Source organism: Dermacentor andersoni, chromosome 1 (genome assembly GCF_023375885.2).
Source record: "Dermacentor andersoni chromosome 1, qqDerAnde1_hic_scaffold, whole genome shotgun sequence".
NCBI classification, from domain to species: Eukaryota; Metazoa; Arthropoda; class Arachnida; order Ixodida; family Ixodidae; genus Dermacentor; species Dermacentor andersoni.
This window is the reverse complement of record NC_092814.1, coordinates 95,585,516-95,608,096: the sequence shown is the minus strand read 5'-3', so window position 1 is coordinate 95,608,096 and position 22,581 is coordinate 95,585,516. Positions and strand designations below refer to the sequence as shown.

Sequence of the window (22,581 nt, the reverse complement as noted above, 5' to 3'; positions counted from 1 at the left end):
AGCCTAGCATGCGGTTAGCTTTCGACGTGATGTATTCGATGTGTCTTTTCCATGAAAGATTGTTAGCAATATACACACCGAGATATTTGTAAAAAAGTACTGGGTCAAGGGGAGTATCATTAAGTATGTAGGCGGGGCAAGCTGACTGGTTACGGGAAATTCTCATTGTTTTGCATTTAGAAGTGTTTAGTTCCATTAGCCAATGCTTGCACCATGCTGCAGTGTTACTGAGATCATCCGCATGTGCCTGTTCTCTTTTGCTTGGTACATGCACATGCGTGACAAGAGGGTATATATGTGTGATTCTATGCTTCCATTAAACAGGGGCGCTATAACGTAAAACTATTCCAAACTTTTCTATAGATTCCAATTCTGCATTTAGCCCTCCGCGATTGGTCAAAAACTTTCTTGAACCACCCCCAATTCACCTGTCTGTCACGCGACGTCACGAAAACTGTGATAGCTCTCCATCTGACATGACGTGTACACACTGATTATGCATGATTTGACCGAACAAAAGAAAAATAGTTAGTTATGATTCGACCCCTTTTCGCCATTAGCCCTCGGCCATTGGTCAAAAGTTCTCGGGCTGCACTCGCTTCACCTGCCTGTCACGCGACGTCACAAAACCGCAAAAACTCACCGCGTCAAAGTGACGTGTACGCGTTAAAGAAGCATTAATATGCCGAACAAAACGGAATTTTCTTCTGAATAGTCACAGGCTGCACCGTTCCGAAAGGAATAAAAGATGGCTGCCGCCGATCGCTCACGCACTGGCGACTCGCACCTGCCGGAGAGCATGGGTTTATTTGCGTATAATAAAACTTTTTGCGCGGCCGTGTAACGTTTTCGAGCTTTTTCGGCACGTTTACGACCTTGTTCTGCCAACTCTTCTTTGCTGAGCATCCAGTTCAGCGTCATTCTTAAGCTTCCGTTGCATGCCGCCGCGATTTTCGACCAGCCACCGCAAGCTAAGTAAGGGAAAGCGGACCAATCACAGATGCCGGCTGCACCCTCTTGATCCGGTTATCGAATTTCCGTGCAGTGGCTCGGTCCCATCTAATGCCTCTCCACTTGAGCGTGCTCCTTGCCTCTTGTCAGCCAATTAGATAAGACAAGCCGCGCAGTGTAGGCAATGTTATTCGTTTTTCAAGCAAACAAAAGTGACCTCCTATGAACGAGGAGAGCGTTTGATTGGTCTGTTCGGACAACCCTGAGGGTGACCGCCCGATGCTTGCGTCGGCGCATACGCAAATTTATCTTAAGGAGATTGGAATAAAAACATATTGGAATAGTTTTACGTTATAGGGCCTCAGTTGTGAGTAGCGCTTGTCTTTGTCCACCTTTGTTGTCTGTGTGGTTTTTATCGCGCTAAGTTACTACTTCAATTATGGAAAAGCAACTAGCCCAACAATCAACTCTTCGGGGTGCGGGATGCACGTGGGAGGCATGCAACGCGCGCATGGCTTGCGCCCCCTCACCTCCGCCTACCCATCCTCCCGCGGCGCTTCCAGAAAGCATGCATGTTTAGGTGCTGGTGAGCCCGTACAACGTCCGTTTCTTGCCGCTGCTCGGACTTCTATGCATCGTATCGGAGATCACGCACTGTCTCACGCGCTCTATCGCTTTATTCAGAACCGCGAATTCCATCATTCATTCCGTGGACTGTGACAACCCACGGAATCGCATAGCCAACTTTGACCTACAAACAACGCAATGCCGAGGTTTAAACACTATCCAATTTCCTCTAAACGCAGCAGTTTTTCATTACTCGTGTATGGTAATCACGCTACACAGTTGTTGAGTTGCGGTGCCAAAATAAGAAGCTACCCGATATCAAGAGAGCATACATGATTCAATGTCATCCCAGCACGTTTTCTTTAAAAAAAAGAGGTCCAGAGTCGATGATAACTCGCCGTCGTAACGTTCCAATAGGTTCTGTTGGCCTGCGTAATGCAAGGATTATTTTGCACGATTACATTCCATCTTTATTATCCTCCGCTCCGGTCTACCGTTCGATTCTCGTGATAAGGTATGCGCGGGGCGCTACTCGGGCACATCACGAAGCGCGAAAAGGAAAATAATTGGAATATGATTGCTGCATTACTTCGGACAACGTCAAACTTTGATTGCTTGGCCGCGATTCTGTAGCGATGTCTTCCGCTCAATTCTATGTCACTCTTATCGTCCACCGCTCACAGCCGGCTGATCCCATTGAGAAAAGGGGTGGAGCGTCGCTTTGACTATAGGGTGTCTTGATGCGCGCGCCCTGACGAAGCCCGAAAAACACTAAAATGAATAGCATCGGAAAATGCATCGCTAGAAAATCGCGACTCTTTTTTGTTGACAACCAAGGGCATACCGCACAAGTACTACGCGCACATATTTCTGCACAGTCTCTCTGTCTTTTTAATATAACTTTGTTATTGTTATTATTAGTATTGCTTTCTTCTTTACTATTTCCAATTTCTTTTTTCTCCTCACACGTCGCCCTCAACTATACATTGTCGCGCCTATGCTCAAAAATTACATCCACCAAGATCCAATAGCGGCACCCCAGCAGTGATCGCAGCTTGACCCGCTGGGAGCAGCAACGGATCTGGTGAGAGCAATCCATGTTTATGCGAAGAGACCACGTTTCGGAACCACGCCTCCGGCCACTACACTCAGTGTTAACGATCGCAACGACTGGACTAATGTCCTTACCACCAGCCCGACTGACGGTCATCGCGCGTCAGCTCAGCAGCCACCTTTAAAACACGTGCACAAAGGTGAAAAAGAAAGAAGGGGCGTGGGCTCACACTGCGGTATCTGGTCTTCGGGAAAACCGTGCACATGGAGAAGTTCGCGGGCCAGCTCGCATTTCTGGAACACCTTTGCCCAGGAGCAGGGAAGCGCCACCAGGGCGGCCACCAGTGCGGCGTGGAACAGCATCTGCAAGCACTAAATGGCGACAATCGAAGTCGTGCAGTGCGCGATCAGTTACAATCGCGTGCGCGCGTTTTATGAGCACGCAGGACGAAGCGCCGGAGGACGAGTAGACTGCGAGGCGGACGTGTGCGACGTCTTAATAGGCGCGCTCCAGGTTCGGTCTTCCACGACTCATTGGTAGTCCGCGAGGGGCGCATCTCCCCGTCCCGGTAGCTGCGTGCCCGGCCGACCTTACGAGTTGCATCCGCGAGAAGGGAAACAACACTGCGCGCCGCGTCACTGGGGACACCGGTGCGGCACGTCGCGCAATATAGTGTGGCCCGAGGGAGTGCGCTTGCCGAGTCAGTGCTCGGGCGTCCGCGACCGCAGGTAATCGGCTTATCCTCGTTTGAACTTGTTTCCAGAGAAGCCGGTTGGGACACGTTGATGTATTTGTCTCGTGCCGATATACGGCCGCAGAGCCTTGAGTAAGTGGCTGAGAAACGGGGAGTCCCCTTTACGTGATCTGAGAGGCTGCATATTGTCGTGGATGTGATGAACGGAGAGGTGACAGGCGAGTCGTTTGCCTACAGCAGGAGCGTCCTGGTGACCTAACTGGACAAGCAACGACACGACCATTCATTTGCGTCACGCGCCCTAAGGAGTAATATTTTGCTTTCGCGAAGGTTGACTACGAAGTAATGTTGCAGATCACCAGCGGCGGTCGCTCAATGGCCGCCGATCTGCTAGTGCGCACGAAGTCGCAGGTTTGAGTCCCAACAGCGGCGACCGCATTTCGATGGGTTGGACTGAAAAAAACCGTTAGTGTGCTTAGATTTAGGCGTATATTAAAGAAGAGGTCGAAATTAATCTTCATGGTGTGCTCCATTACGGTGCTTCCCATAGAAGAGCTATAAGGTTGGAGCTATATCGCTGGTTGCACATGTTGAAGTGAGATGCGCTATTGCGCGACATGAACGAACATAGGAAATGAAATGACGTCGTATGTGCGTAATTTCTGTCGTTCGTTCTTGTGGCTTGGTATAGCGCGTTTCGCTTCATCTGCCTGTAGTCCATAACCCCATCAATCGATCATATGTTGCAGACATATTAAACTGCACACCCTCCAACAGTCACCTACACATACTTCACAATGCTGTTGCGCTGCCCTAATCGTGCGTGGTTAAACGCTACTCAAGAAATGAAATTTCAGAAGTCGTTGAACCTTACTCAGAATGCTAAAACTCAATACGGCCATGAGCGCCTCTTTCTTTATCTTCAAATTTTCTGATACTGCGATAGAGTACACGTCGCACACGCCGTGCAGAAACAAAAGCGAGAAATTAGAATTGGGTTAAACCACACGTACGACGGCAAAAGCGACAATGAACCGCCCCCGCGGGTCGGTTGCATAACTCGCTGTCAGTTGTTTGCTTTGCCTCCAGAGGACAAACCTTGCAATTGTTTGTCCAGGGTCTGAACTTGCCGCTTCTGTCGCGTGCACGAGTATACACAACTGAACTTGGAGTGCCTCTTATTCTGCTCTGGAGCTTTGCAAAAGGTATTGCATGCGTTAGCACATCGCACACAACTGGCCGGAGTGTCAATTCCCTCCGTAGTGTGCCGACAGTGAGGAAGCTTTAAAAAATGCTAGAATATGACTGAAGCAAAATTTAGGACTCCAACCAAACGTTGTCGCGACGAGCAACGCAAGGCGTATATACAATCACCTGGGTCTTGCCTCGTACTCGTCCGCTGCCTGCCTTCCTATCGTCTATACAAGTGACTTAAGATTGAGCTCAGCTCGCGGAACCGAGGTCCCTTGCGAAGACTCTCGTCACTCTATCAACTGGCTCAGCTATAGCTTCCCCGCGAGCTAACCTGTCGCAAGTGTACGCTGCGGAGTGCACCACCGCCTCTTTATTTTGGCGAGTCGCTGTCAGCGGTGCCCCCACTTGTGTGACAGACGCTTGTGCGGAAAGGCCCGTATCACGAACCACCATGTGGGCTTTGAAAAAAAAAAAGGGGGGGGGGGGGGGGGGGAGGGAATCGTGTAGGCGTTGCCAATACGCTGGCTGGAAAAGTGAGACGTTTGCTTTGACGAAAATGATTGCTTAGCTTAGAAAATGACTGCCTTTCTGCCACGAATACAGCCGAAATCGCGAGACAAAGGAGGGGAAATATGAAGAAGACTGAAACATTGATGGGATCATTTTCACTTAGCCCAACCATTTCTATTTGTGCCACGGTAAACAATTTGTCGAATACAGCCATTCAACTGATATTAATAAGTCGACAGCTGCAGCTTCAAATTCAAGCTTCGAGAATGCTACTTCACAGGGTTCCTTCGTTATACTCTTTTTTTCTTTTTACTATGTTGATATACTGCGATAAAATACATGTTCCCATGCTTTAGGAAATATGCCAGCGGCTTCTGACAAATTTGTGCATGTGGAAATACTAGCACAGAGGAGTGGGCCACGCGCGTAACTTGCAACTCTAGCACAAACCACTTTAATAACATTCACCTTTCCGGCAATGACATGGCCTTACTCTAACTGCGGCGACAGCCAAGAAGACTAACGGGAAGCAAAATTTTGCGGCAGCTGAATAGAGCTGCAGTCCTTGCTAAAAGTTTGGAGGCCACCGCACGCGTCACTGAATCTGTGGTCAGGTCACGTATACCGCGAACCTCGTAGAGTCGTCTGCGCTAATCTGGAAATTAATAGTTTCAGAACTCCATGACTGGTGTGGAAGCTTCGCCACAGGAACCGCAGGTCGTTCTAGTCACTTGCGTAGTGCCTTTCAAACTTCTGACTCAAGGTACCGCACCCGCAGAAGAGCTACATCGCTGGCCAGGGTATTTCGGACCAGTAAACAAACACGAGGCTTAATTTCCATAAATTTCCGAACTGAACGGTAGAAGTTCGCATTTCAAAATCAGTTCTAGGAGCTGGGGGTGAGGGCTAGTCGGTTCATCTTTAGAACTAAGCTGAAATAGCGCGATTCAACATTTTCTCTATGCTGTTCTATGCTGCTCTTTACGGCTACGAGCTGAATGAATCAATCGCTGCTATCTTAATAAATCGCCCAACCGGGAGTATTCTCAGAACATCGCCGGCTTCGTTAACGCGATCACCGCTTCTATCAACCTTGCTCGAATGATGATAACGATGATCCCCTCAACATTCTCATAACTATTACACACAGCGCACGCTAAAAAAACACGGACGAAGAATAGACAAACACGAGCGCTGACTCACCACTAAACGTTTATTGCGTTTAAACACGTATACATAGGAAAACTCACACATGCGTACACCCGCGCACCAACATTCCCCAAACCAAAAGCAAAACAAGAATGGCAGCGATAAAACAAGAAGTCCGACAATTTTAACGATTGGATGTGTCTAAAAAAAGCCATAACCACATAACAAACTCTTGTCAGCACCGCTTGCTGGAAGGGGCTAAAGATCAAGTCAACAGGCTAACCATGGCTGGTTACCCTGAACACACAATCAGGACGACAGCCCAAAACTGGCGAAATGGTTAAAAAGCAGAGAAAGATCTAGCGATGGAAATTACATTGGTGATCGCAAAAGGCCAGCAGTTATTCCTCATGTACCTACATAGGCTGGCACATGGCCTCAAAAACGTCGCGAACCGTTATGGTGTTAGAGCTGCTTTTTCTTGTCCAAAGAAATTATCCAGTCTGTGCCAGGCTGTGCAATCACGAGCACAATTGTCAGATTCGGCTGCGTACAATTCATGCAAGGTAAAGCATAGACCTAAATTCGTGGCGTGCCGCAACAATGTTGTGTACGAGATTCCCCTGTCGTGCGAATCTTGTTACATCGGCCAAACTGGCAGGTGTATAAAAAAGGTTATAAGAACATTCCTCCAGATTAAAGAATGCTGGTCTATCACATATGGCCACCCATTGCGCAGCTTGCAGTTGCAAGCCTATTTTTGAACGCACACGCATAATCTGGACAAACAAAAATGAAAAGGCCCGTCTCATTTCAGAGGCCTACCTAATCAATAAATGGGGTGACAGGTGCGTAAGCCAGGCATCACTCGCACTACACAACAAGGAAAAAGCTTTTTTAGACACATCTAATCGTTAATATTATCGGACTTCTTGCTTTATCGCTGCATTTCTCGCTTTGCGTTTGGTTTGGGGAACGTTGGTGCGCGGGTGTACGCATGTGTGACTTTTCCTACGTATACGTGTTTAAACGCAATAAACTTTTAGTGGTGAGTCAGCGCTCGTGTATGTCTATTCTTCGTCTGTGTTTTTTAGTGCGCGCTGTGTGTAATAGTTATGAAGATGTACCGACTCGGCCCAGCTAGCTACCGTGTACTCCCTCAACATTGACACAAACCTACTATATATATATATATATATATATATATATATATATATATACGTATTATGGTAGTCAGCCATGCACAAGCTAGGAATAAAAATACTTAAAAAATAATAATGAAGGTAACAGCAAAACATTCAAGTCATTCAAGCAAAGGGTGTCTCACAGATTTTGAATTACTTTAATGCATTATAAGCGTGCTTGACCAATTTCAGAGGTATCACCGGCTGGTATAAAAGCGTGGGCCGATCCCGAAGGCTGTGCAGTCCAACACAGCGTGCCAAAGCACTAGCGTTCACGAGGGAAGATTGCGAGAGACTGGCACGTGACGCGCCCTATACACAGGCATAAACAGCGGCATTGGCTCGAGCGAAGCATGCGTGCGATCGCGCTATAATGGTTAAGTCATTGGGCTGCTTTGCTGCTGGAAGACGGACGTTTGAATTCCACAAATCAGCCAGGGATTGCTTCATAGTACTGCAGGCGGGCTTCGCCTATCACGGAGGAGCGTTACACGCGAGCGCGCCACAGTGCGCACGAAATCGCGACTCTGTAATGAGATACGCGGTATACAGAAAAGTCACTTTGACAAAACGTCGATCACCCGTGGCACGCACAGCTGTCGAGACGACACAATCATCACCATCTGAGTATGCTATCGCACACTTGCAGAGTTAGCGATGTTAAGTACTGGCATCTTCCCTTTTTTTAATGCGATGTTTCTTTTTTGGAATTTCTCTGTTTGGCATTTCATTTTTTTTTTTGCTATGATGAATGATACATAAACTGTGGAAGTATGGCAGAGAATGATTAAAATAGGGAAACATTATAACGAGGTAATCTTTTCGTTTAGCAAAGGTGATCAACTAATCGTAGACGGCTTGGTAAACGTTCCTATGGCTGTAGCCTATAGCACCGACGCGAACTGTGCAGCAAATGACGCGTTTGACGACAAGTTTTCGACCTCCTTCCCCCACGCAGGTTCTCATTCGCAGCCGCGTTCAGAGTTCCATACCTCATCCCAGGCTTGTGTCGCGAAAAGGCAAGGTTATAGACATCGATTTCGTCTTATCGAGACGTTGCTATCAATAGATCACGCTAAAATGTCTTTAGCCGCTTATGGCTTTCTATATAAAATGGTGTATAATATATGTTGGGTTTGAAATATTCTTTGCTTTCAGGGCGTCAAACCAGAACTAGACCGATAGAAGAAACCCGAAAATAGAAAAAAGAAAAGACGGAATGTCGATTTTTTTTCCACTGGAGTTTTTATTCACGAAGCCTGCAAGCTTACGGCAAACGCACAACAACAAAAGTGGAAATGAACCGTCTGCACTACACCGATCACTTCCGTAGCACTGCCCTTCGTGAGTGTTTAAGACATGGCCACGATCAAATGTTTCGGATAAAGTTTCTCCTGGAGGGTCGCTTTTAACAAACCCACTTAGTAAGCTCACTCGAGCGCCCGAGTGGAAACTACGCTTATTTTTTTTTCTTTCTTCTGTATTCGCATGCATGTGCAATTTCGAGCATTTACTTTGTTGAATTAGGCTAAATGCTCACAGCGACGTTTCACGACGAGCAGAGGAGTATGTAACAGACAGTAATTGCGACGTTTTAACGAAAGGTGATGCGTTGATGCGCCAGAGCACTGCGATCCCCGATCTCACTTGACCACGCTGTCGGGAGGGATGATCGTCCGAACATGCGGATGTACTGCAGTCTCACTGTACGAACGTGAGATCGCTGCGGAGTATCTCGCGCTCGTCGCTTCTTCAGTGTGCTGATTCGAGTTTTTGTATCAAATAAATGTATGCCCTTTTTTTTCTGTCATTATTTTGCGGTTATAGTACGCAAGAACATAAACCGGTTGGAACCAGTTTGAAACGTATCTCTCTTTCTTTTTTCGCTCAGGAAATGAACCAAAAATCCGTCTTTTCTATAAATCGAAAGAAAAACAAAAACCTAACGAAGAGGAAAATCTAGTTCGACAGCCTGGATGCTGTATAACTGGTGCAAGCTCTAGCGGAGCGACTCCTAGCTTCAGGGACAAGAATTGTGTAAGCATTGAGTCACGCGGAAAACTCCTAAAACGAAAACGTCATCTGTGTAGGTAAACCTCGCATCTGTGATCTCCTTATTGCTGGTCGAATATGCGATACTAAAAGGTTAATTAGTTTTTCCTTCTTTTTTCTTTGTACCGTCTGTATGTCTTTACGTAACAGCGTGAAGAATTCGACTAGTAGGTGACAAGAAATGAAGGGGGGTGGGAGGGAGGCGGTGGAAATGGGACAAGGACAAGAAACATAAATATTTAAGTACAATTTCCTCTCCGTCACCTTCTCTGTTCTGCGCAATTCGCTCGCTCGCTATGTTTTTCAATCAAGTTACTTTTCTCGCTACGGACGCGACAAAACTCTCGTACGCAAAAATATCTGTTGAACAGTGACACTTATAGTAGCAAGAGATCCGAAGATAAAGCGTGACTTATCTTGCAGTAAACGTTACTTTTGTATATATAGCTGCGAAGATATGAACCACATGAAGGGTTTAAAATGTTCTCATTATACATGCCTGTTATGTTGTAATAAATCCGTATTTCTAGCGGCTGCCGACCTTATGTACTAGCTACTCAATGGCACACAGCTACGCTAATAGTATAATAAATTAATCATACTCACTCAAGCAATCAACCTCTCAAGAGTACAGACTTGGACTTGTTGGTGCATCATTACGGAAAGAAAACAATGGAACAACAACAACGGGGACCAAGGCAAAGATGACATCAGAGCGTCTTTTTATTTATTTGTTGATCTCTTGTACTCAGCGCTATGGTGTCGTCTTTGCCTTCGTTCCCATTGTTGTTGTTTGTGCGCTGTTTTTTTTTTTTTTTCAATATCAAGCAGTCAGTTTTATTTACGTTGGTATTCGAGAGATCATTCCAATAATGATGTTCCTGGAACTCTTCTGAAAGTTGTGCGACTATACAGCGTCTTACTTACCAGTAGGTATTGGTGCTTTATCAAGTACAAAGCGAAACCGTCCCGTCCCTGAAATAAAACTACAGTGGCGAACAGCGACCATTTTTCTTTCACAAATGCAAAAAGAAAAGAGAAAGGAATGGCGCCAGCAAAGCACCACACGCTTAATGGCACTCCGAATCTACACGTGAATCGGCATGCAGGCAGCGCACTTCTTCCGGGCCGATTATCGCGCTTTGCCCACTCACTGAGCCGTTACGGTGGTAGCACCGTACGCCAATAACGCCCCAGGGTTTCGCATATATTACAACGCTCTCCACAGTCACGGCGGATTTTGCTTTTCTTTTTCTTAGCTGACAGAAAGCCCACCTTTGCCGAGAGTCTTCGAAGACGTGCACCGAAGCCATCCTGCTGCCGCCGGTCGCCCATTTTATCCATCTTGGCAGAACCGGCTCGAGCGCGGGGCCAAAGATGATCTAACGGCGCGCGGCCCGCGGGTTGTTTGCGAGGGGGCATTCATGCCCAATTCGCGTAGCGCGCGCGCGTGCTTTCGCAACACGCGGGATTATCGGTTGGAATTGCGCATCACGTTCTCCGCGTCGCGGCCCATCCCCTCCAAGGCCGGTGTGCCTTGAAGGCCCCCTGCAGCGGCGTGGACGAGCCGGCGCACGGCCAGGATCAGTGGCCGCGACCGGCGCGCCTTCCTCAAACGGGACGATGCGCATTGTTGATGCATCAAGAGCGTTCATCTCAAATCTGTGCTTTCGCCCGACGATATTTCAGGCAATATGCGTGGGACTTCGACGAGTACCGCGCGCTACCGATTGTCCCCGCCCCCCTCTCTCAAGGGCCGACAGGTTGCTTGGAAGGTCGGCGGAGTGGTAACAGTGACCACAGCTGGTATATATGTGGTTCGTGCGAGGCAGTGCTGCACGAGCGCGCTGCGAAAGTAGCGCGTGTTCCGCGAGCCGGGTTCGTGTCGAGAAATTCTCGGGCAGCTCTTGAAATATATCGCGACCTCCATTTTCGATGGCAGATCCTTGTTGCGCACCTCAGAACTAGCGCACAAAATGGCCCGATATGAAATTTCCATTCGGTTATCGACTTATTTAGGTCTGTGATTGGATCTGAAAATCTTCAGTGGTCGTATATGAGGCCTGCGCTTACATGCAGTAGTGGAATTCCAAAAATAAAAATAAACATGTTAATAATGTAGGATAACGAATACACGCAACGCCGGACGAGCGGGTATTGCGTGTCACGACCCGGGCAATGCATATGTCACTCGAACAGGCAGACAAGGACGCGGAATACTATAAGCTTTTACTTCTGTAACCTAGGGTCAGTAGAAGCACATCCTTAACACGGCAGATACACATCTGTGGACGTAGGAAAACACCGAATGCCCCGCTCTCTCTCGTCGTAATTTATTGCCTTTCCGCCCGTACACGACGGATGCATCATTTCGTGTCAACGCACAGCTTCCCCTCGCGGGGCACGAAAACAAGATAAGTCATGGGATGCCACGCGGCGACCCTAAACCCATCATTTATCGACGGCCAGCATGCCCAAGGGTGCTCCGTGGTCTCACGTTATTTACGACCTTCCGTCCCGGCCACATTTTGGCATCCTCCGATGAGAGAGAGAGCTTGCTTTTCAAAGACATTACGCGCGTTCTCATTACGTAGGCGCGGCTTGCTTGGCTTGATCCCCTGCGTACACCGCTCGCTGAAAACACTCTAAGCTTGCACAAAGCGAGATCCCGGAGTTACGCGTACGCTGACCGGTTGCGCGAAGCCGCGGAGTTGGAGAAATTAATTAGGCAACACAAGTATACCCCTCGTGGAGCCGTATTTATTTACATGAGCGGAGCCGTACTGTCGTTCAGGAAGCGATGAGCGGTCGCCCATCGGCCCGTTGGGACGGAGAAGCAGGCGGACGCGTGGTTAACGCACTCGCTTGCAGCTTCGTGGCACGCACGCGCATGGCGCCCGCCCAGGGAAGCGCCTCACCGACAGAAGAACCATATGCAGTAGTGCCTGTTGCAGAAGTTCTCGCCGATGTTGTCCACGCGGATCCAGAGGCGGTATACTTGAACCATTAGGCCGAACACCGCCAACGCCAACAAGGCCACGGTCACGTGCATGACAGTGCAGGAACTGCTTGCTTCCTGCGGCGGAAAGCATGATCGAACAGCTGAGAGAAGGCACGGCGGGAAGGGGATGGCAAGAGAGTTCTTCGAACAGGATAAACGCACTTCTGCATGGCTGAGGATTTTTGAGTAATATGTTGCTCACATTATATGGGATCATTATTGTATAGATGATGTGGCAAACAAGAAGTGAAAACCCGAAGTTGCCCGCACGCCGTCCAACAGCGTGTGCTGGTTACGCTTTGCAGCAAGATGTCGCGCGAACGCTTTCTATGCAAGCTTGCGTTCTCTTTTAATCGTTACTCAGCCACTTGAAACGCGTGCTGCTTTTGTGGAGATCCACCTTGTGGCGTACTTCGAACTCGGAAGACGTGGATGACGAGACTCACTCTCCGGCATTTTGGCGTCGTAGTATCGAGCGAGCCAGACACGGCCCGGAGTCGTCGCCGGTCGTACACGGTTTCGTCTGCTATACGCACCTGTCGGGCTGGGACGACACGCTCAGGAGGGACATCCTGCGGTTGCGGCCGGGCCTCCGATCTCCAGCGCTCCGACCAGTCGACCGTAGGCACCGCCGGCCGATCCGCCTCTTTCTCGTCCGCGTGCCGGTCCTCCGCGTGCCGGTCCTCCGCATGCCGAGAAGTCCGTTCCGGGAGCGTCACACGGGCAACTGCGGGGGGCGGCGGCAATGGCTGCGGCCTGGTTATCTCGGGCGCCCTCAGCTGCACGGTGTGGCTGCGAAGGAACGCCGCACGCGGAAGATGCACAATTCCTTAAGGCCTCGTATACTGTCCTTCAACGTAATGTGAATCACGAATAATTAAAATGAACGAGACTGCGTCTTCGTATTTGCCATGTTTGTATGAAAATGACGTGATACGAGTAATCATATAGGAAGTTCTGACCAGGGGCGTATTCACGGGTCAGTCTAGGACGGTGGGGCGAGTACGTTTTTCTTTTTTTATTTAGCGTCGATGAACCAGGTGTTTGGTCTCTGACCGTCACAATAAGCTTAAGTCAGATTAAAAAGCGAATGCATTTTTTTGTGTTGTGCGTGTAAAATTTTTATATTCTATCAAGTACTGAATATGTTCCTACGGTATACGGGTAATCTATTTTTGAAGGGATATAATTAGAAGCATTATGAATAATTTTAACTTTCTAACGCTCTTGGAAAACCTTGAAGCCAAGCATGTCCTCCAATGCATTGTATGCTGTTTCAAATAATACAACTTGCATTGCGTGTTCGCTGCAATACGTTTGCCCGAAGCGAAAGCATGCAGCAGTAAACTATTTGTTTATTTGTTTATACAAAGAAGAAAGATTACGACGTGAACAGCTGAATAATGATCAGGTTTTGACGAAATCCAAACAAATTTAAGTTATTCGAAAGAACGGCTCACGATTAAAAAGGACAGAGACAGGGCTATTACTGGTTGAACATTGCAGCTTAGTATCTCCTTGTTTTTCTGGTGCGGGAAGTATCGGGTAAAAAATAAAAATTAAATTCTGGGGTTTCCCGTGCCAAAACTACAATCTCATTACGAGGCACACCGTAGTGGCTGGGGACACAGGAATAACTTTGTCAACCTGGGGTTCTTTAGCGTGCACCTACCCAAACCTAAGTACACGAGCGTTCTATTTTTTTTTTATTTCGCCGCTTCCGAAATGCGACCGCCCCGGCCGGTATCGAACCTGCGACCTCGAGCTTAGCAGCGCAACGCCATAGCCACTAAGCTACCACGGTGGGTAAAACATTGGGTACTTCAGTGAGTGAAGTGGGAGGATGGGCGGAGTGTCGGCTGTTTGGAACACTTTGTTGCTTTAATACATGCTCTTGAAATTCGAAGCATATCACGCGGTTATCTGGATTCCTAACATATTCTGGCTGAAAACAACAATCTATCTAAAGCAGAAAAAAAAAGAAACAGATAGACAGACTCAAGTTGACATCTACGTGAAGCGAAGCGTTCTAGGTGTGAGCGGCTCATGAACCATGTGCGGGATTTAAAAATATGCAAATGCGTGTGTAGCTGGACAGAACCAAGGTAATGTTGTTTGCCGTCGCTTGGAGATACTGAGATGATCTTTTTGCATTGCGCCTAATTACATATTATAATCTTAATTATTTAATGAACTTGTCAAATAGTACAATTAGACGAAAAGTGTCAATGAGAAAATTGTAGAGCGACATGGAAAACTCCCGACACAGCTTTCTGTTGCTCAATACGTGCTACATAAATGTATTTTTCCGAGCGTGAAAGAAGCCCGCGAATAGGCGCTTTATTGTCTTGATGCACTCGTGGTGTTTCGGATGCGTCGGTTTTTTCTTTAATGCAAGTGTGGATCGAGACGCGCCAGACGCCTCAACGCGTTGGCTTGCCCGCGAGAAAGGGTGTTCTATATGCCGCTTGTCAACGCGTGCGTCCTTGGCTTGACGGTTTCAATGTCAGGCTTGTGTGCTGTAAATCCTATGTTCGAATTCTGCCGTTGGACAATTTTATTAACGCTTATTCAAATACAACACCGTATTTTGTTGAGTATGATGCGCTTGCAGGTCACAAAACCGTTTGAAGCGAAAAGGACGAAGTTTAGGTAAAAGCGTTGTACTAACCATCATTCCCATGGAGGAAGGGAAAACTGAGGAGAGGCCTATACAGTACGCGCCGCTATAGTGTGAAGGTAGTCACGTGGTATTTTTCGCTGTAGCGGCCATGTTGTCGTGGCACAATGGTGGTTTTGTTATGGAGGTGTGGGTCATGTGTGTGCTACTCCGTATAGGTCTCGTACTGCGGCAAGGGCGTCGTGTGTACAGGATTGCGTTAGTCTCCGTGTTTTGTTCCGCTGGGTTGTGGCCTGATGGGATTGGAAGGAGTGAGAAGCGCGAAACAAGCGCTCGTGCAACCCCTGGGAATGCAACGTTCTGGGAATATATTTGCCATCTTCGATGGATTCATGCTAACGTGTCACCATAGACTGAAACCGCTGTGCTTCAGAAATATTGACGCTCACTTAAGTATCCTTACGTGATTTGAAATGCGAAAGCATAATGACTTCTCTAATTAATTGGTTACGTCCATGATACGTGGCGTCATACATTGTCACGTGTCCTTCACAACTCTACCCTAATCCACTTTGCTCTAATTTGTGCCAAATTTAATTCACCTTCATTCACTTCACTTCAATTTATTTGACTTTAATTCACATTAATTACCCATAATTACTGTTAATTAATGTTGTTATACCATTTGCCATCTTCTGCGTTACTACTGACGTCATACGAGACGCTGACGACATCACATTGATTTTTTGTACCACTCGCTGCGGACAACGCCGTCTTTTCTGCCTCATGGGAATAATGCTTTCGCATTAATATGTACACCCGCGAGCAAAAGTATATGGACCAGGGATTGCGCGATCAAGCCTATTCTCTTATCTGCCTGTGAATGCAAGTTGAAATTGAGGACCGCAGTCCAAACTTGGCATTGCTGACTTACCGGTGTACTCGTCAATTTCAGTTTATGCACGTTAATTGCAAACAAATTCAGTTTTTTCGGTCACCCCGCGGTCCGTAAATTTTTGCTCGCGGGTGTACGATAAACGCCCTGCAGGTCAGTGACAGCTGTGCAGTGTTCCTCCTTGCCGCAGATATCTGTGTGCTCGAGGGGCTCAGGGAAGTGAAAGTTGGCGGATGCGGCGCAAGAGTGAACGAGGCTCGACGTACGCATGCGCGCACATCAAACGGCCGATGGTCAACGCGCTAGCCGCACGCATACGCGCGTACTGTTCGGCACCGCGCGGAGAATACCACGGAACTTTCTTTCCGTGAAGCTTCACCTATACCGTGAGAACAATATACCTCAGGCCGCAATCAGTGTATTTAAACGCGTAGCGACACTAGACAGTTTAAGTACTGCGCCATGACGATACGTACGCGGCACGCAAGCGCTTTGCGAAACGTAGCAGCGGGTATCACGTCAGGGCTTTTAGTACCGGGAAATGCACACGTACGTAAGGGGGCGAGCGTTGTTAGACGCCGGGCGCGTCGGAGCGCATTGGTCCGCCAGTGCGTCGAACCATCGGTCGCTGTTGATCTTGCCAACGTGATGTAGCGTGTGCGCGCGTTTAGAAAGACACTACATTTAATACGGACGCAATACACGAATCATATTGAGAAAAATAAAAACTGAGTACTCGCTTTCTGAGGCTGGCACGGTCATTTGCGACGAACTGCGCCAACAGGAGGTCGAGCCTTTCGCGCAAACAGCGCACACTGAACACTTTCTCAGAAACAGTTTCTATTTTTTTTGCTATATGCATTCTCACCGTGCACGATCCGGGAATGGCTTCTGCGCGTTCACGCAGCAGAGCCAAATCGTAGGCAATTGAAAAGTACAGCCTTCCGCTGGTCGCCTTTGATGCCGCCATTTTGCGAAACTCTTTTCTCTCGCGCTCTCCCGAACAAACGAGAACCACGAGAACAGCACGCAAGACTCCCTACGTATACGCACGCAAGAATCGGATGCGTGCGTACGCAGTGGCCGCGTACGCATCACGTACCGTTCGTGTTGCGTTCCGCACATGCGCTTTGCACATGCACATGCACGTGCACTTCCCAGAACGTAGCGATCTTACGTACGCAATGTACGTAGTACTAAAACTGTCTATTCTCTTCTGCTAGGCCTCTTCGTCGGCACTCTATGGATCATCACATCTCCGCGGTGCGCGGCCTCCCGCAACGTGTTCAATAAAGCAGAACGATTCCTTTAATGCCACGAACAGCATACGACTAGCATAAACTGCAGATCGGCTAGCCATAGGTCGTGATATACGTAAAGTGGGCTGCTAATAATCGCCTGTGCATTGTTGCAGTGAAGTTAGAATGCACAGATTTATTATCTGAAAAGCCGGCAAAAGTAGCGGGGTACCGGCCTCACAGTCTAACTTGCGGAATTCATTATGAACTCCCTTCAACGCTAGAGCACAATACTCAAACGAAATGACTTGGGCAACGGTATCGCGATGGTACACGCCGCGACTGGATCCTTTGGTCGTATCACTACGGCGCGCGCACGTCCGCGCAGACAGGCGTGATTGCGCGCCGAAGACGAGAAATGTTAACAGGTGAGAATCTGCCCCGATAAGACGGCGGAGTAACGCCAACTTCCGGCGTTACTGAGCTTCACAAAGAGTGACGTCAGGGCCTCTCCTCAGTTTTAGAGCGCAGCTCTTAGGCGCCCGTTCCTGCGGTGAGCGTCGGCGTAAACCGAGCGAAATGAGCACAGCGAAGGATGAAAGAGCGAACGCGGAGCGCAGTGGCAGGTGAAAGACGGTGATAGCGAAGAGAGCGCGAGGAAGAAAGCGGCGGATGATGCAGCGGAACCATGAGGCGGAAAGCGGAGGAGGAGGGTATGGCGAAGCGTGAGAAGCGTAGTGCGGCGACGATGACTACGAGATGGCGCCAGAGTAGCGCGCGTTGTCCGTCGTCTGGGAGGTCTGTCTGCGGCGGCTGCTGTGAATCGGGCCCAAGCGTGAGCTACGCGCTGCCTCTCGCGATCTCCGGATTAGCGAGGTAGTCGTGCCACACTTCGCTCTGTTTCCAACGTGCCGCACGAGACATATTGTCCGCGCCAGTAAATATATCGCGAAGTGAAAACACTTATAGAGCTGCGCTCAAATTTCGTTTTAACGAGTATCGTAACCTTCGGTGCATTTTCTTTCCTCCATGCATTATTCTCATGCTGGCTGAATCGCCATGCTTGCAACTCTCATAGACAATAGCGCCACAGCTCTCTCTATAGTAACTATTGTATGAAGCTGTATGCATGAAACGGTAAACTCGTAAACTACTTCACTACACCGTTCCTAGATGGCGCCAGCATCCTGTTAAAAGCGTTCGGCGTTAGAGGCCAGATACGTACGAATAAGTGACTCGAACTCGGCAAGGAAGCTTCACATTAAAATAAAAGGTCTAGTCATGCATACACCTATGTATTACTGCTAGATATAACCTAAATGCCATCCGCGTTAGCTAAGCTGCATTACACGAAATTAACCATCCTGTCTTGAGAATAGCGTCCACCCGTTTGTGAATTCGCTGAGTTCCACATTGTTGTACCCGCTGTAGCAGCTCCGCTACTATTGCTTTCTGTTGCTGAGTACGAGGTCGCCGGTTTAATTCTTGTCCGGAAAGACCGCATTCAGATAGGGGAAGAATGTAAATGCGCTTGTGTACCGATGTTTTGTGCGCGCGTTAAAATGACACAAGCGACCACTACGAAATCAGTTTACACTGGTCGAGCTTTACTTTAATTCTTCTCACCGAGAAAAGGTTGATTACTACCATAGAAAATGGAGGCCAAATTTTCATTCGTGGAATTTCCCGCTGAAACCAAAACGCCGGTGCGTCTGTTTGTCGTCACGGAACTTAATGCATATTTGGACAGCCTTGGCGCAGGGAACGTCCTCAAGTAGTGGTAGATTGAGTCTTTTGTTCCTCTAGAATGCAGTGTCATCATTCTTTATTGATAATAGATAATCCGACCCGAATAGACGCTGCCATAATTTATCACGTCACTAGCTGGCGCGGAAATATCAAGGTGGCTTCGCCACTTAAGCCTTGCTTTGCCGTCTTTCCTGCATTGCCAAGCGTCCTTGCACGGTAAGGGTTACCTTTTTTGTTATTGCAAAACCGCAATTTACTAATACAGTTTACCATGATATTCATTTTTAGTGTCCCTTCAACGAACTCCAGAAGGTCAAAATTAATACGAAATATTTCACTACGTGGCGTAAATATAGCCACTGTGTTTTTGGACTTAAAACTTGATCAATCAGCCTCAGTTCTCGTACCTATCCTTTTTGCCTTCCTTTTTCGTTCGCGATATCCTTTCGTTACATGTATGCTTGCGGGTATTCAACCCCTGTGCTTGACATCCGGGTACTATTCATCGAAAATTTTAGCCCGAGGCTCGTTAAAAAAAGAGAGAGATTCCGTATACAAAGGAGCCGCACACTTGTAAACGATTCTTCCACTTCTGTTCTCTTTAGTTTTTATCATCCGTCGCGTCGAGCTGCCGTTACAAAATTCTCTCTGAACAGTCTGGCCCACGTATATTGTATTTGGTCTGCACGCGACGTCAAGGAGCAAGCAGAGAAAGGCCCATGGCCGTTCATCAATACTCGTGCCGCGGTGCATCGCTCACCGGACGCGCGACACCTTGTTGGCGGGCACCAGGCGCCACTTATCCTCGATCGCCTTGTCGCTGTTGGTCGGGTTGACGTGTATGGCCAGGATCTCAATCTGGGCCTGGTCGGGTCGCCTCGTGCCTGCGTCGTGCAGCGCGCGCGCCTTCAGTTCGCGGCCCCGGCACCTATCTACGCGCGGTGACACAGAACCGCAAGCTCCCCAATTAATAACTATAGCGCTTTATACGTGGACCGATATCCTTCAATAACCCTGTTCGCACATATTCGGCGGGAAAATATTGGAAATGACGGCCAGTTCTGTCTCTTTAAGGGGTTTTGCACCCGCATCACTGCGTCAGTGACGTCGGCGTGCACGTCACGCATTTCGGAGTATTATTGCAAAAGCAACTACGTGGACACTCCAGGCGCATATCTGCCGCCGTCGTCACCGCGATGTTCCGTATAAAGTCCCAGGGCGATGACATCGTCGCCACGCGCCGTATGCTGTAGTGCGAGTGAAAGCGTGCGAGGGTGAGCCGACGATGGTGGCTCAATCTTGCGCGCGTAAGGGGGAAAACCGGGGAGGAAGTGCGCCGTCTACCCTCGCGCGAAAGGCGTCGGAGTGGGGGGGCGTTTTACTCCGGCGGCGGGTGCGTATGGCGCGGCTGCGCGGGCGCTATCTTGAAAGCGACCTACGATGGGGACGGAGTGCGCCCAGTGCTGATAGCTTCGTGTGCGCGGTGTTTTCGCCGCTTAGTTCGCGATGAAGCGAGATGCAGAACGAAGGTCAATTCTCTCGCTGCTGCTGCCGCGATTCCTCACTCCAGCGTTTTGACAGCGAGTGCACGCCGTCATCAAGTGAGATGTGTTCACGTTTGCTGTGCGCACGTGGCACCATGCTTGTTAATTTAGTTGGTAAGCGAATGTTTGCAAGTTTATACGGCCGATAAAACTGCTATCCTTACTTCGAATAGGTATCTACTAATTAGCTATCGCAATCGATGCTTCGCCTTTCGGGCGACATCTTTTTCTTGTACTTGCTCCATTTTCGTGCAGGAAAAGTAGCCAAAATTTACTAACCTATTTTCTTACGTTCAAGTGCAACCCCAATAATTTATGTGTAACTAATTAACCAGACACATGCAGACGTTCACAAAATCCATGGCGTGACCGAGAAGAGGTACGGGAATTTCAACGTGGCGTCGCACCCGTTCATCGTCTTTGCGTCCTTTCTGGCAAGGCTTTTCTCGCGGTTAAGAAGGGTCTAATTGTTATTCCACTCTAAAACATTTTGAAATTTATCCAGTGCTGGGCGGAATCGAACCCTCAAGCACGGCAGCCCGACGCTTTACGTAGGGGTGTGCGAATATTCAAAACTTTCGAATAACGATTCGACTATTGTCCTATTCAATTCGTTCCTCGGATCGAATAGTTACTATTCGACTTGGTCCTCGGGCGGAATAGTCGGCATGCGAAAATCTGAATAGTTTCGAATAGTTTTTCTAATGCTTCTCGTCTTTGACGCTAAATTGAATTGAATTGAAGCAAAAATTCGATAAGTTTCATCCCCATCCACAGGGGACATAACGTACGTACGCTGCGTCTCTCGGGCTGCCAGAATTTTCAGGCTAAACACAATCACTCGCAATAACAAGCTGTTGGTATTATTTTAGATGCACCACCTGTGTCCTCTCATCGCAATTAATATACGTTTAATGGCAACATATTCGATACAAAAATGGCACCAGAGAAAAATTTTTTTTTTGCTCTGCCATCGCCGCAGACACGCGTTTCCACGCATTTGGTCGCAAAAGTATACACAGACCTGATTTCGCCCACAAACCTGCCATTTTATACTTTATTTTCCTAAAACTATTATTTAATATTACTTAAACTTTTTAAACGCATGACCGCATATTCTTCGAAGAACCTTGAGTTTGCGAATAAACTGCTCAGTTGTTCATAATGTACCCTTCGTCCTTTTAATAAAGCATTGCTTTATAATGTACAGTGTAATCACAGAAAGTTTCCAATGTTGTGAATACCATAATGTGAAAATTTTTTTTGATAATACTGGTGAGAAGGCTGCACATTATTTGCCAGCTATTCAAAAATATTCGATATTTCACTCGATTCACTTCTGGTACTGTTCGATTCGGTGTCTACAACTACTATTCGCACACCCCTACTTTAGTGCGCTGCGCCACAAACGCCAGTGGGGAAGGACAGAATACTTCTCCGTGTTCGCACGACCGGCACGCCACGCATCTCTGACACCACGCCCGGACTTTGCGGGCGCGCCTCTAGATGGCGCAGCGTGTCTAAAGGGAAGTGCAAAAGAGGAGCAATGCTGTAGTACACACCTCATACATGACGCATTTGGGCTATTCGCATAGTTGGATACTCAATGTAGATGAGTTCTTCCCGAATTCTTTTTTAAACTAAATTATCTAGAGCGTTCTGACGCTTACCAGTATTTCTTATTAGATTGAGAAGATTAGGTGCTGTCGTTTAAGGCAAAAAGAAGTGCAAAAATGATCATCTCAATAACCCTTTAATGAGAGAGACCGCACAAAAGTGTCATTCCTACATCCGGCCACTGCATACCATTGTCACCAAGGCAACATTTTTTTTTCAAAGGCCCTAGAGGAGGCCGAAGGCACTTTCGTCAGAGCACTTTTACAGTCATAACTGTTCCGCGAAGCGCAACGTCTTTCCTTTCTCGCGTATACTACTTCGCTGGCAAGCCTTGATCAGATGCCCTTTACAGCCCCCCCCCCCCCCCCTATCAGCAATCAGCATAAAAAAAAAAAGGTAGGAGAACGCTCGTGACAGTCACCGACGTCAATGTCGAGCGTTGGTTTCTGCGACACAGCAGCAGAAATCTTTGACTTTCAATGACTTGGACTTTGCCCAAACATTTCCACTAACCCTTCCGCGCTACCTTCTTGATATAACCGAGTCTCGCGGTATACGTTCC

General features: G+C 48.0%; 1 protein-coding gene across 2 annotated transcripts in view; it reads right to left on the bottom strand.

Moving 5' to 3' along the window:
• Window positions 1–22,581, bottom strand: part of LOC126543283 (uncharacterized) — a 40,332-nt gene that overhangs the window by 10,333 nt on the left and 7,418 nt on the right. The window contains exons 5-8 of one of the 2 annotated variants that reach the window (XM_055061807.1): window positions 19,619–19,742; window positions 12,893–13,148; window positions 12,274–12,431; window positions 2,802–2,943 (exon numbers count right to left, since the gene is read on the bottom strand). In XM_055061807.1, coding sequence (XP_054917782.1) covers window positions 2,802–2,943; window positions 12,274–12,431; window positions 12,893–13,148; window positions 19,619–19,742 — 680 coding nt within the window. The remainder of the gene's footprint in view (window positions 1–2,801; window positions 2,944–12,273; window positions 12,432–12,892; window positions 13,149–19,618; window positions 19,743–22,581) is intronic. The other variant, XM_055061806.2, reaches the window with a different exon arrangement.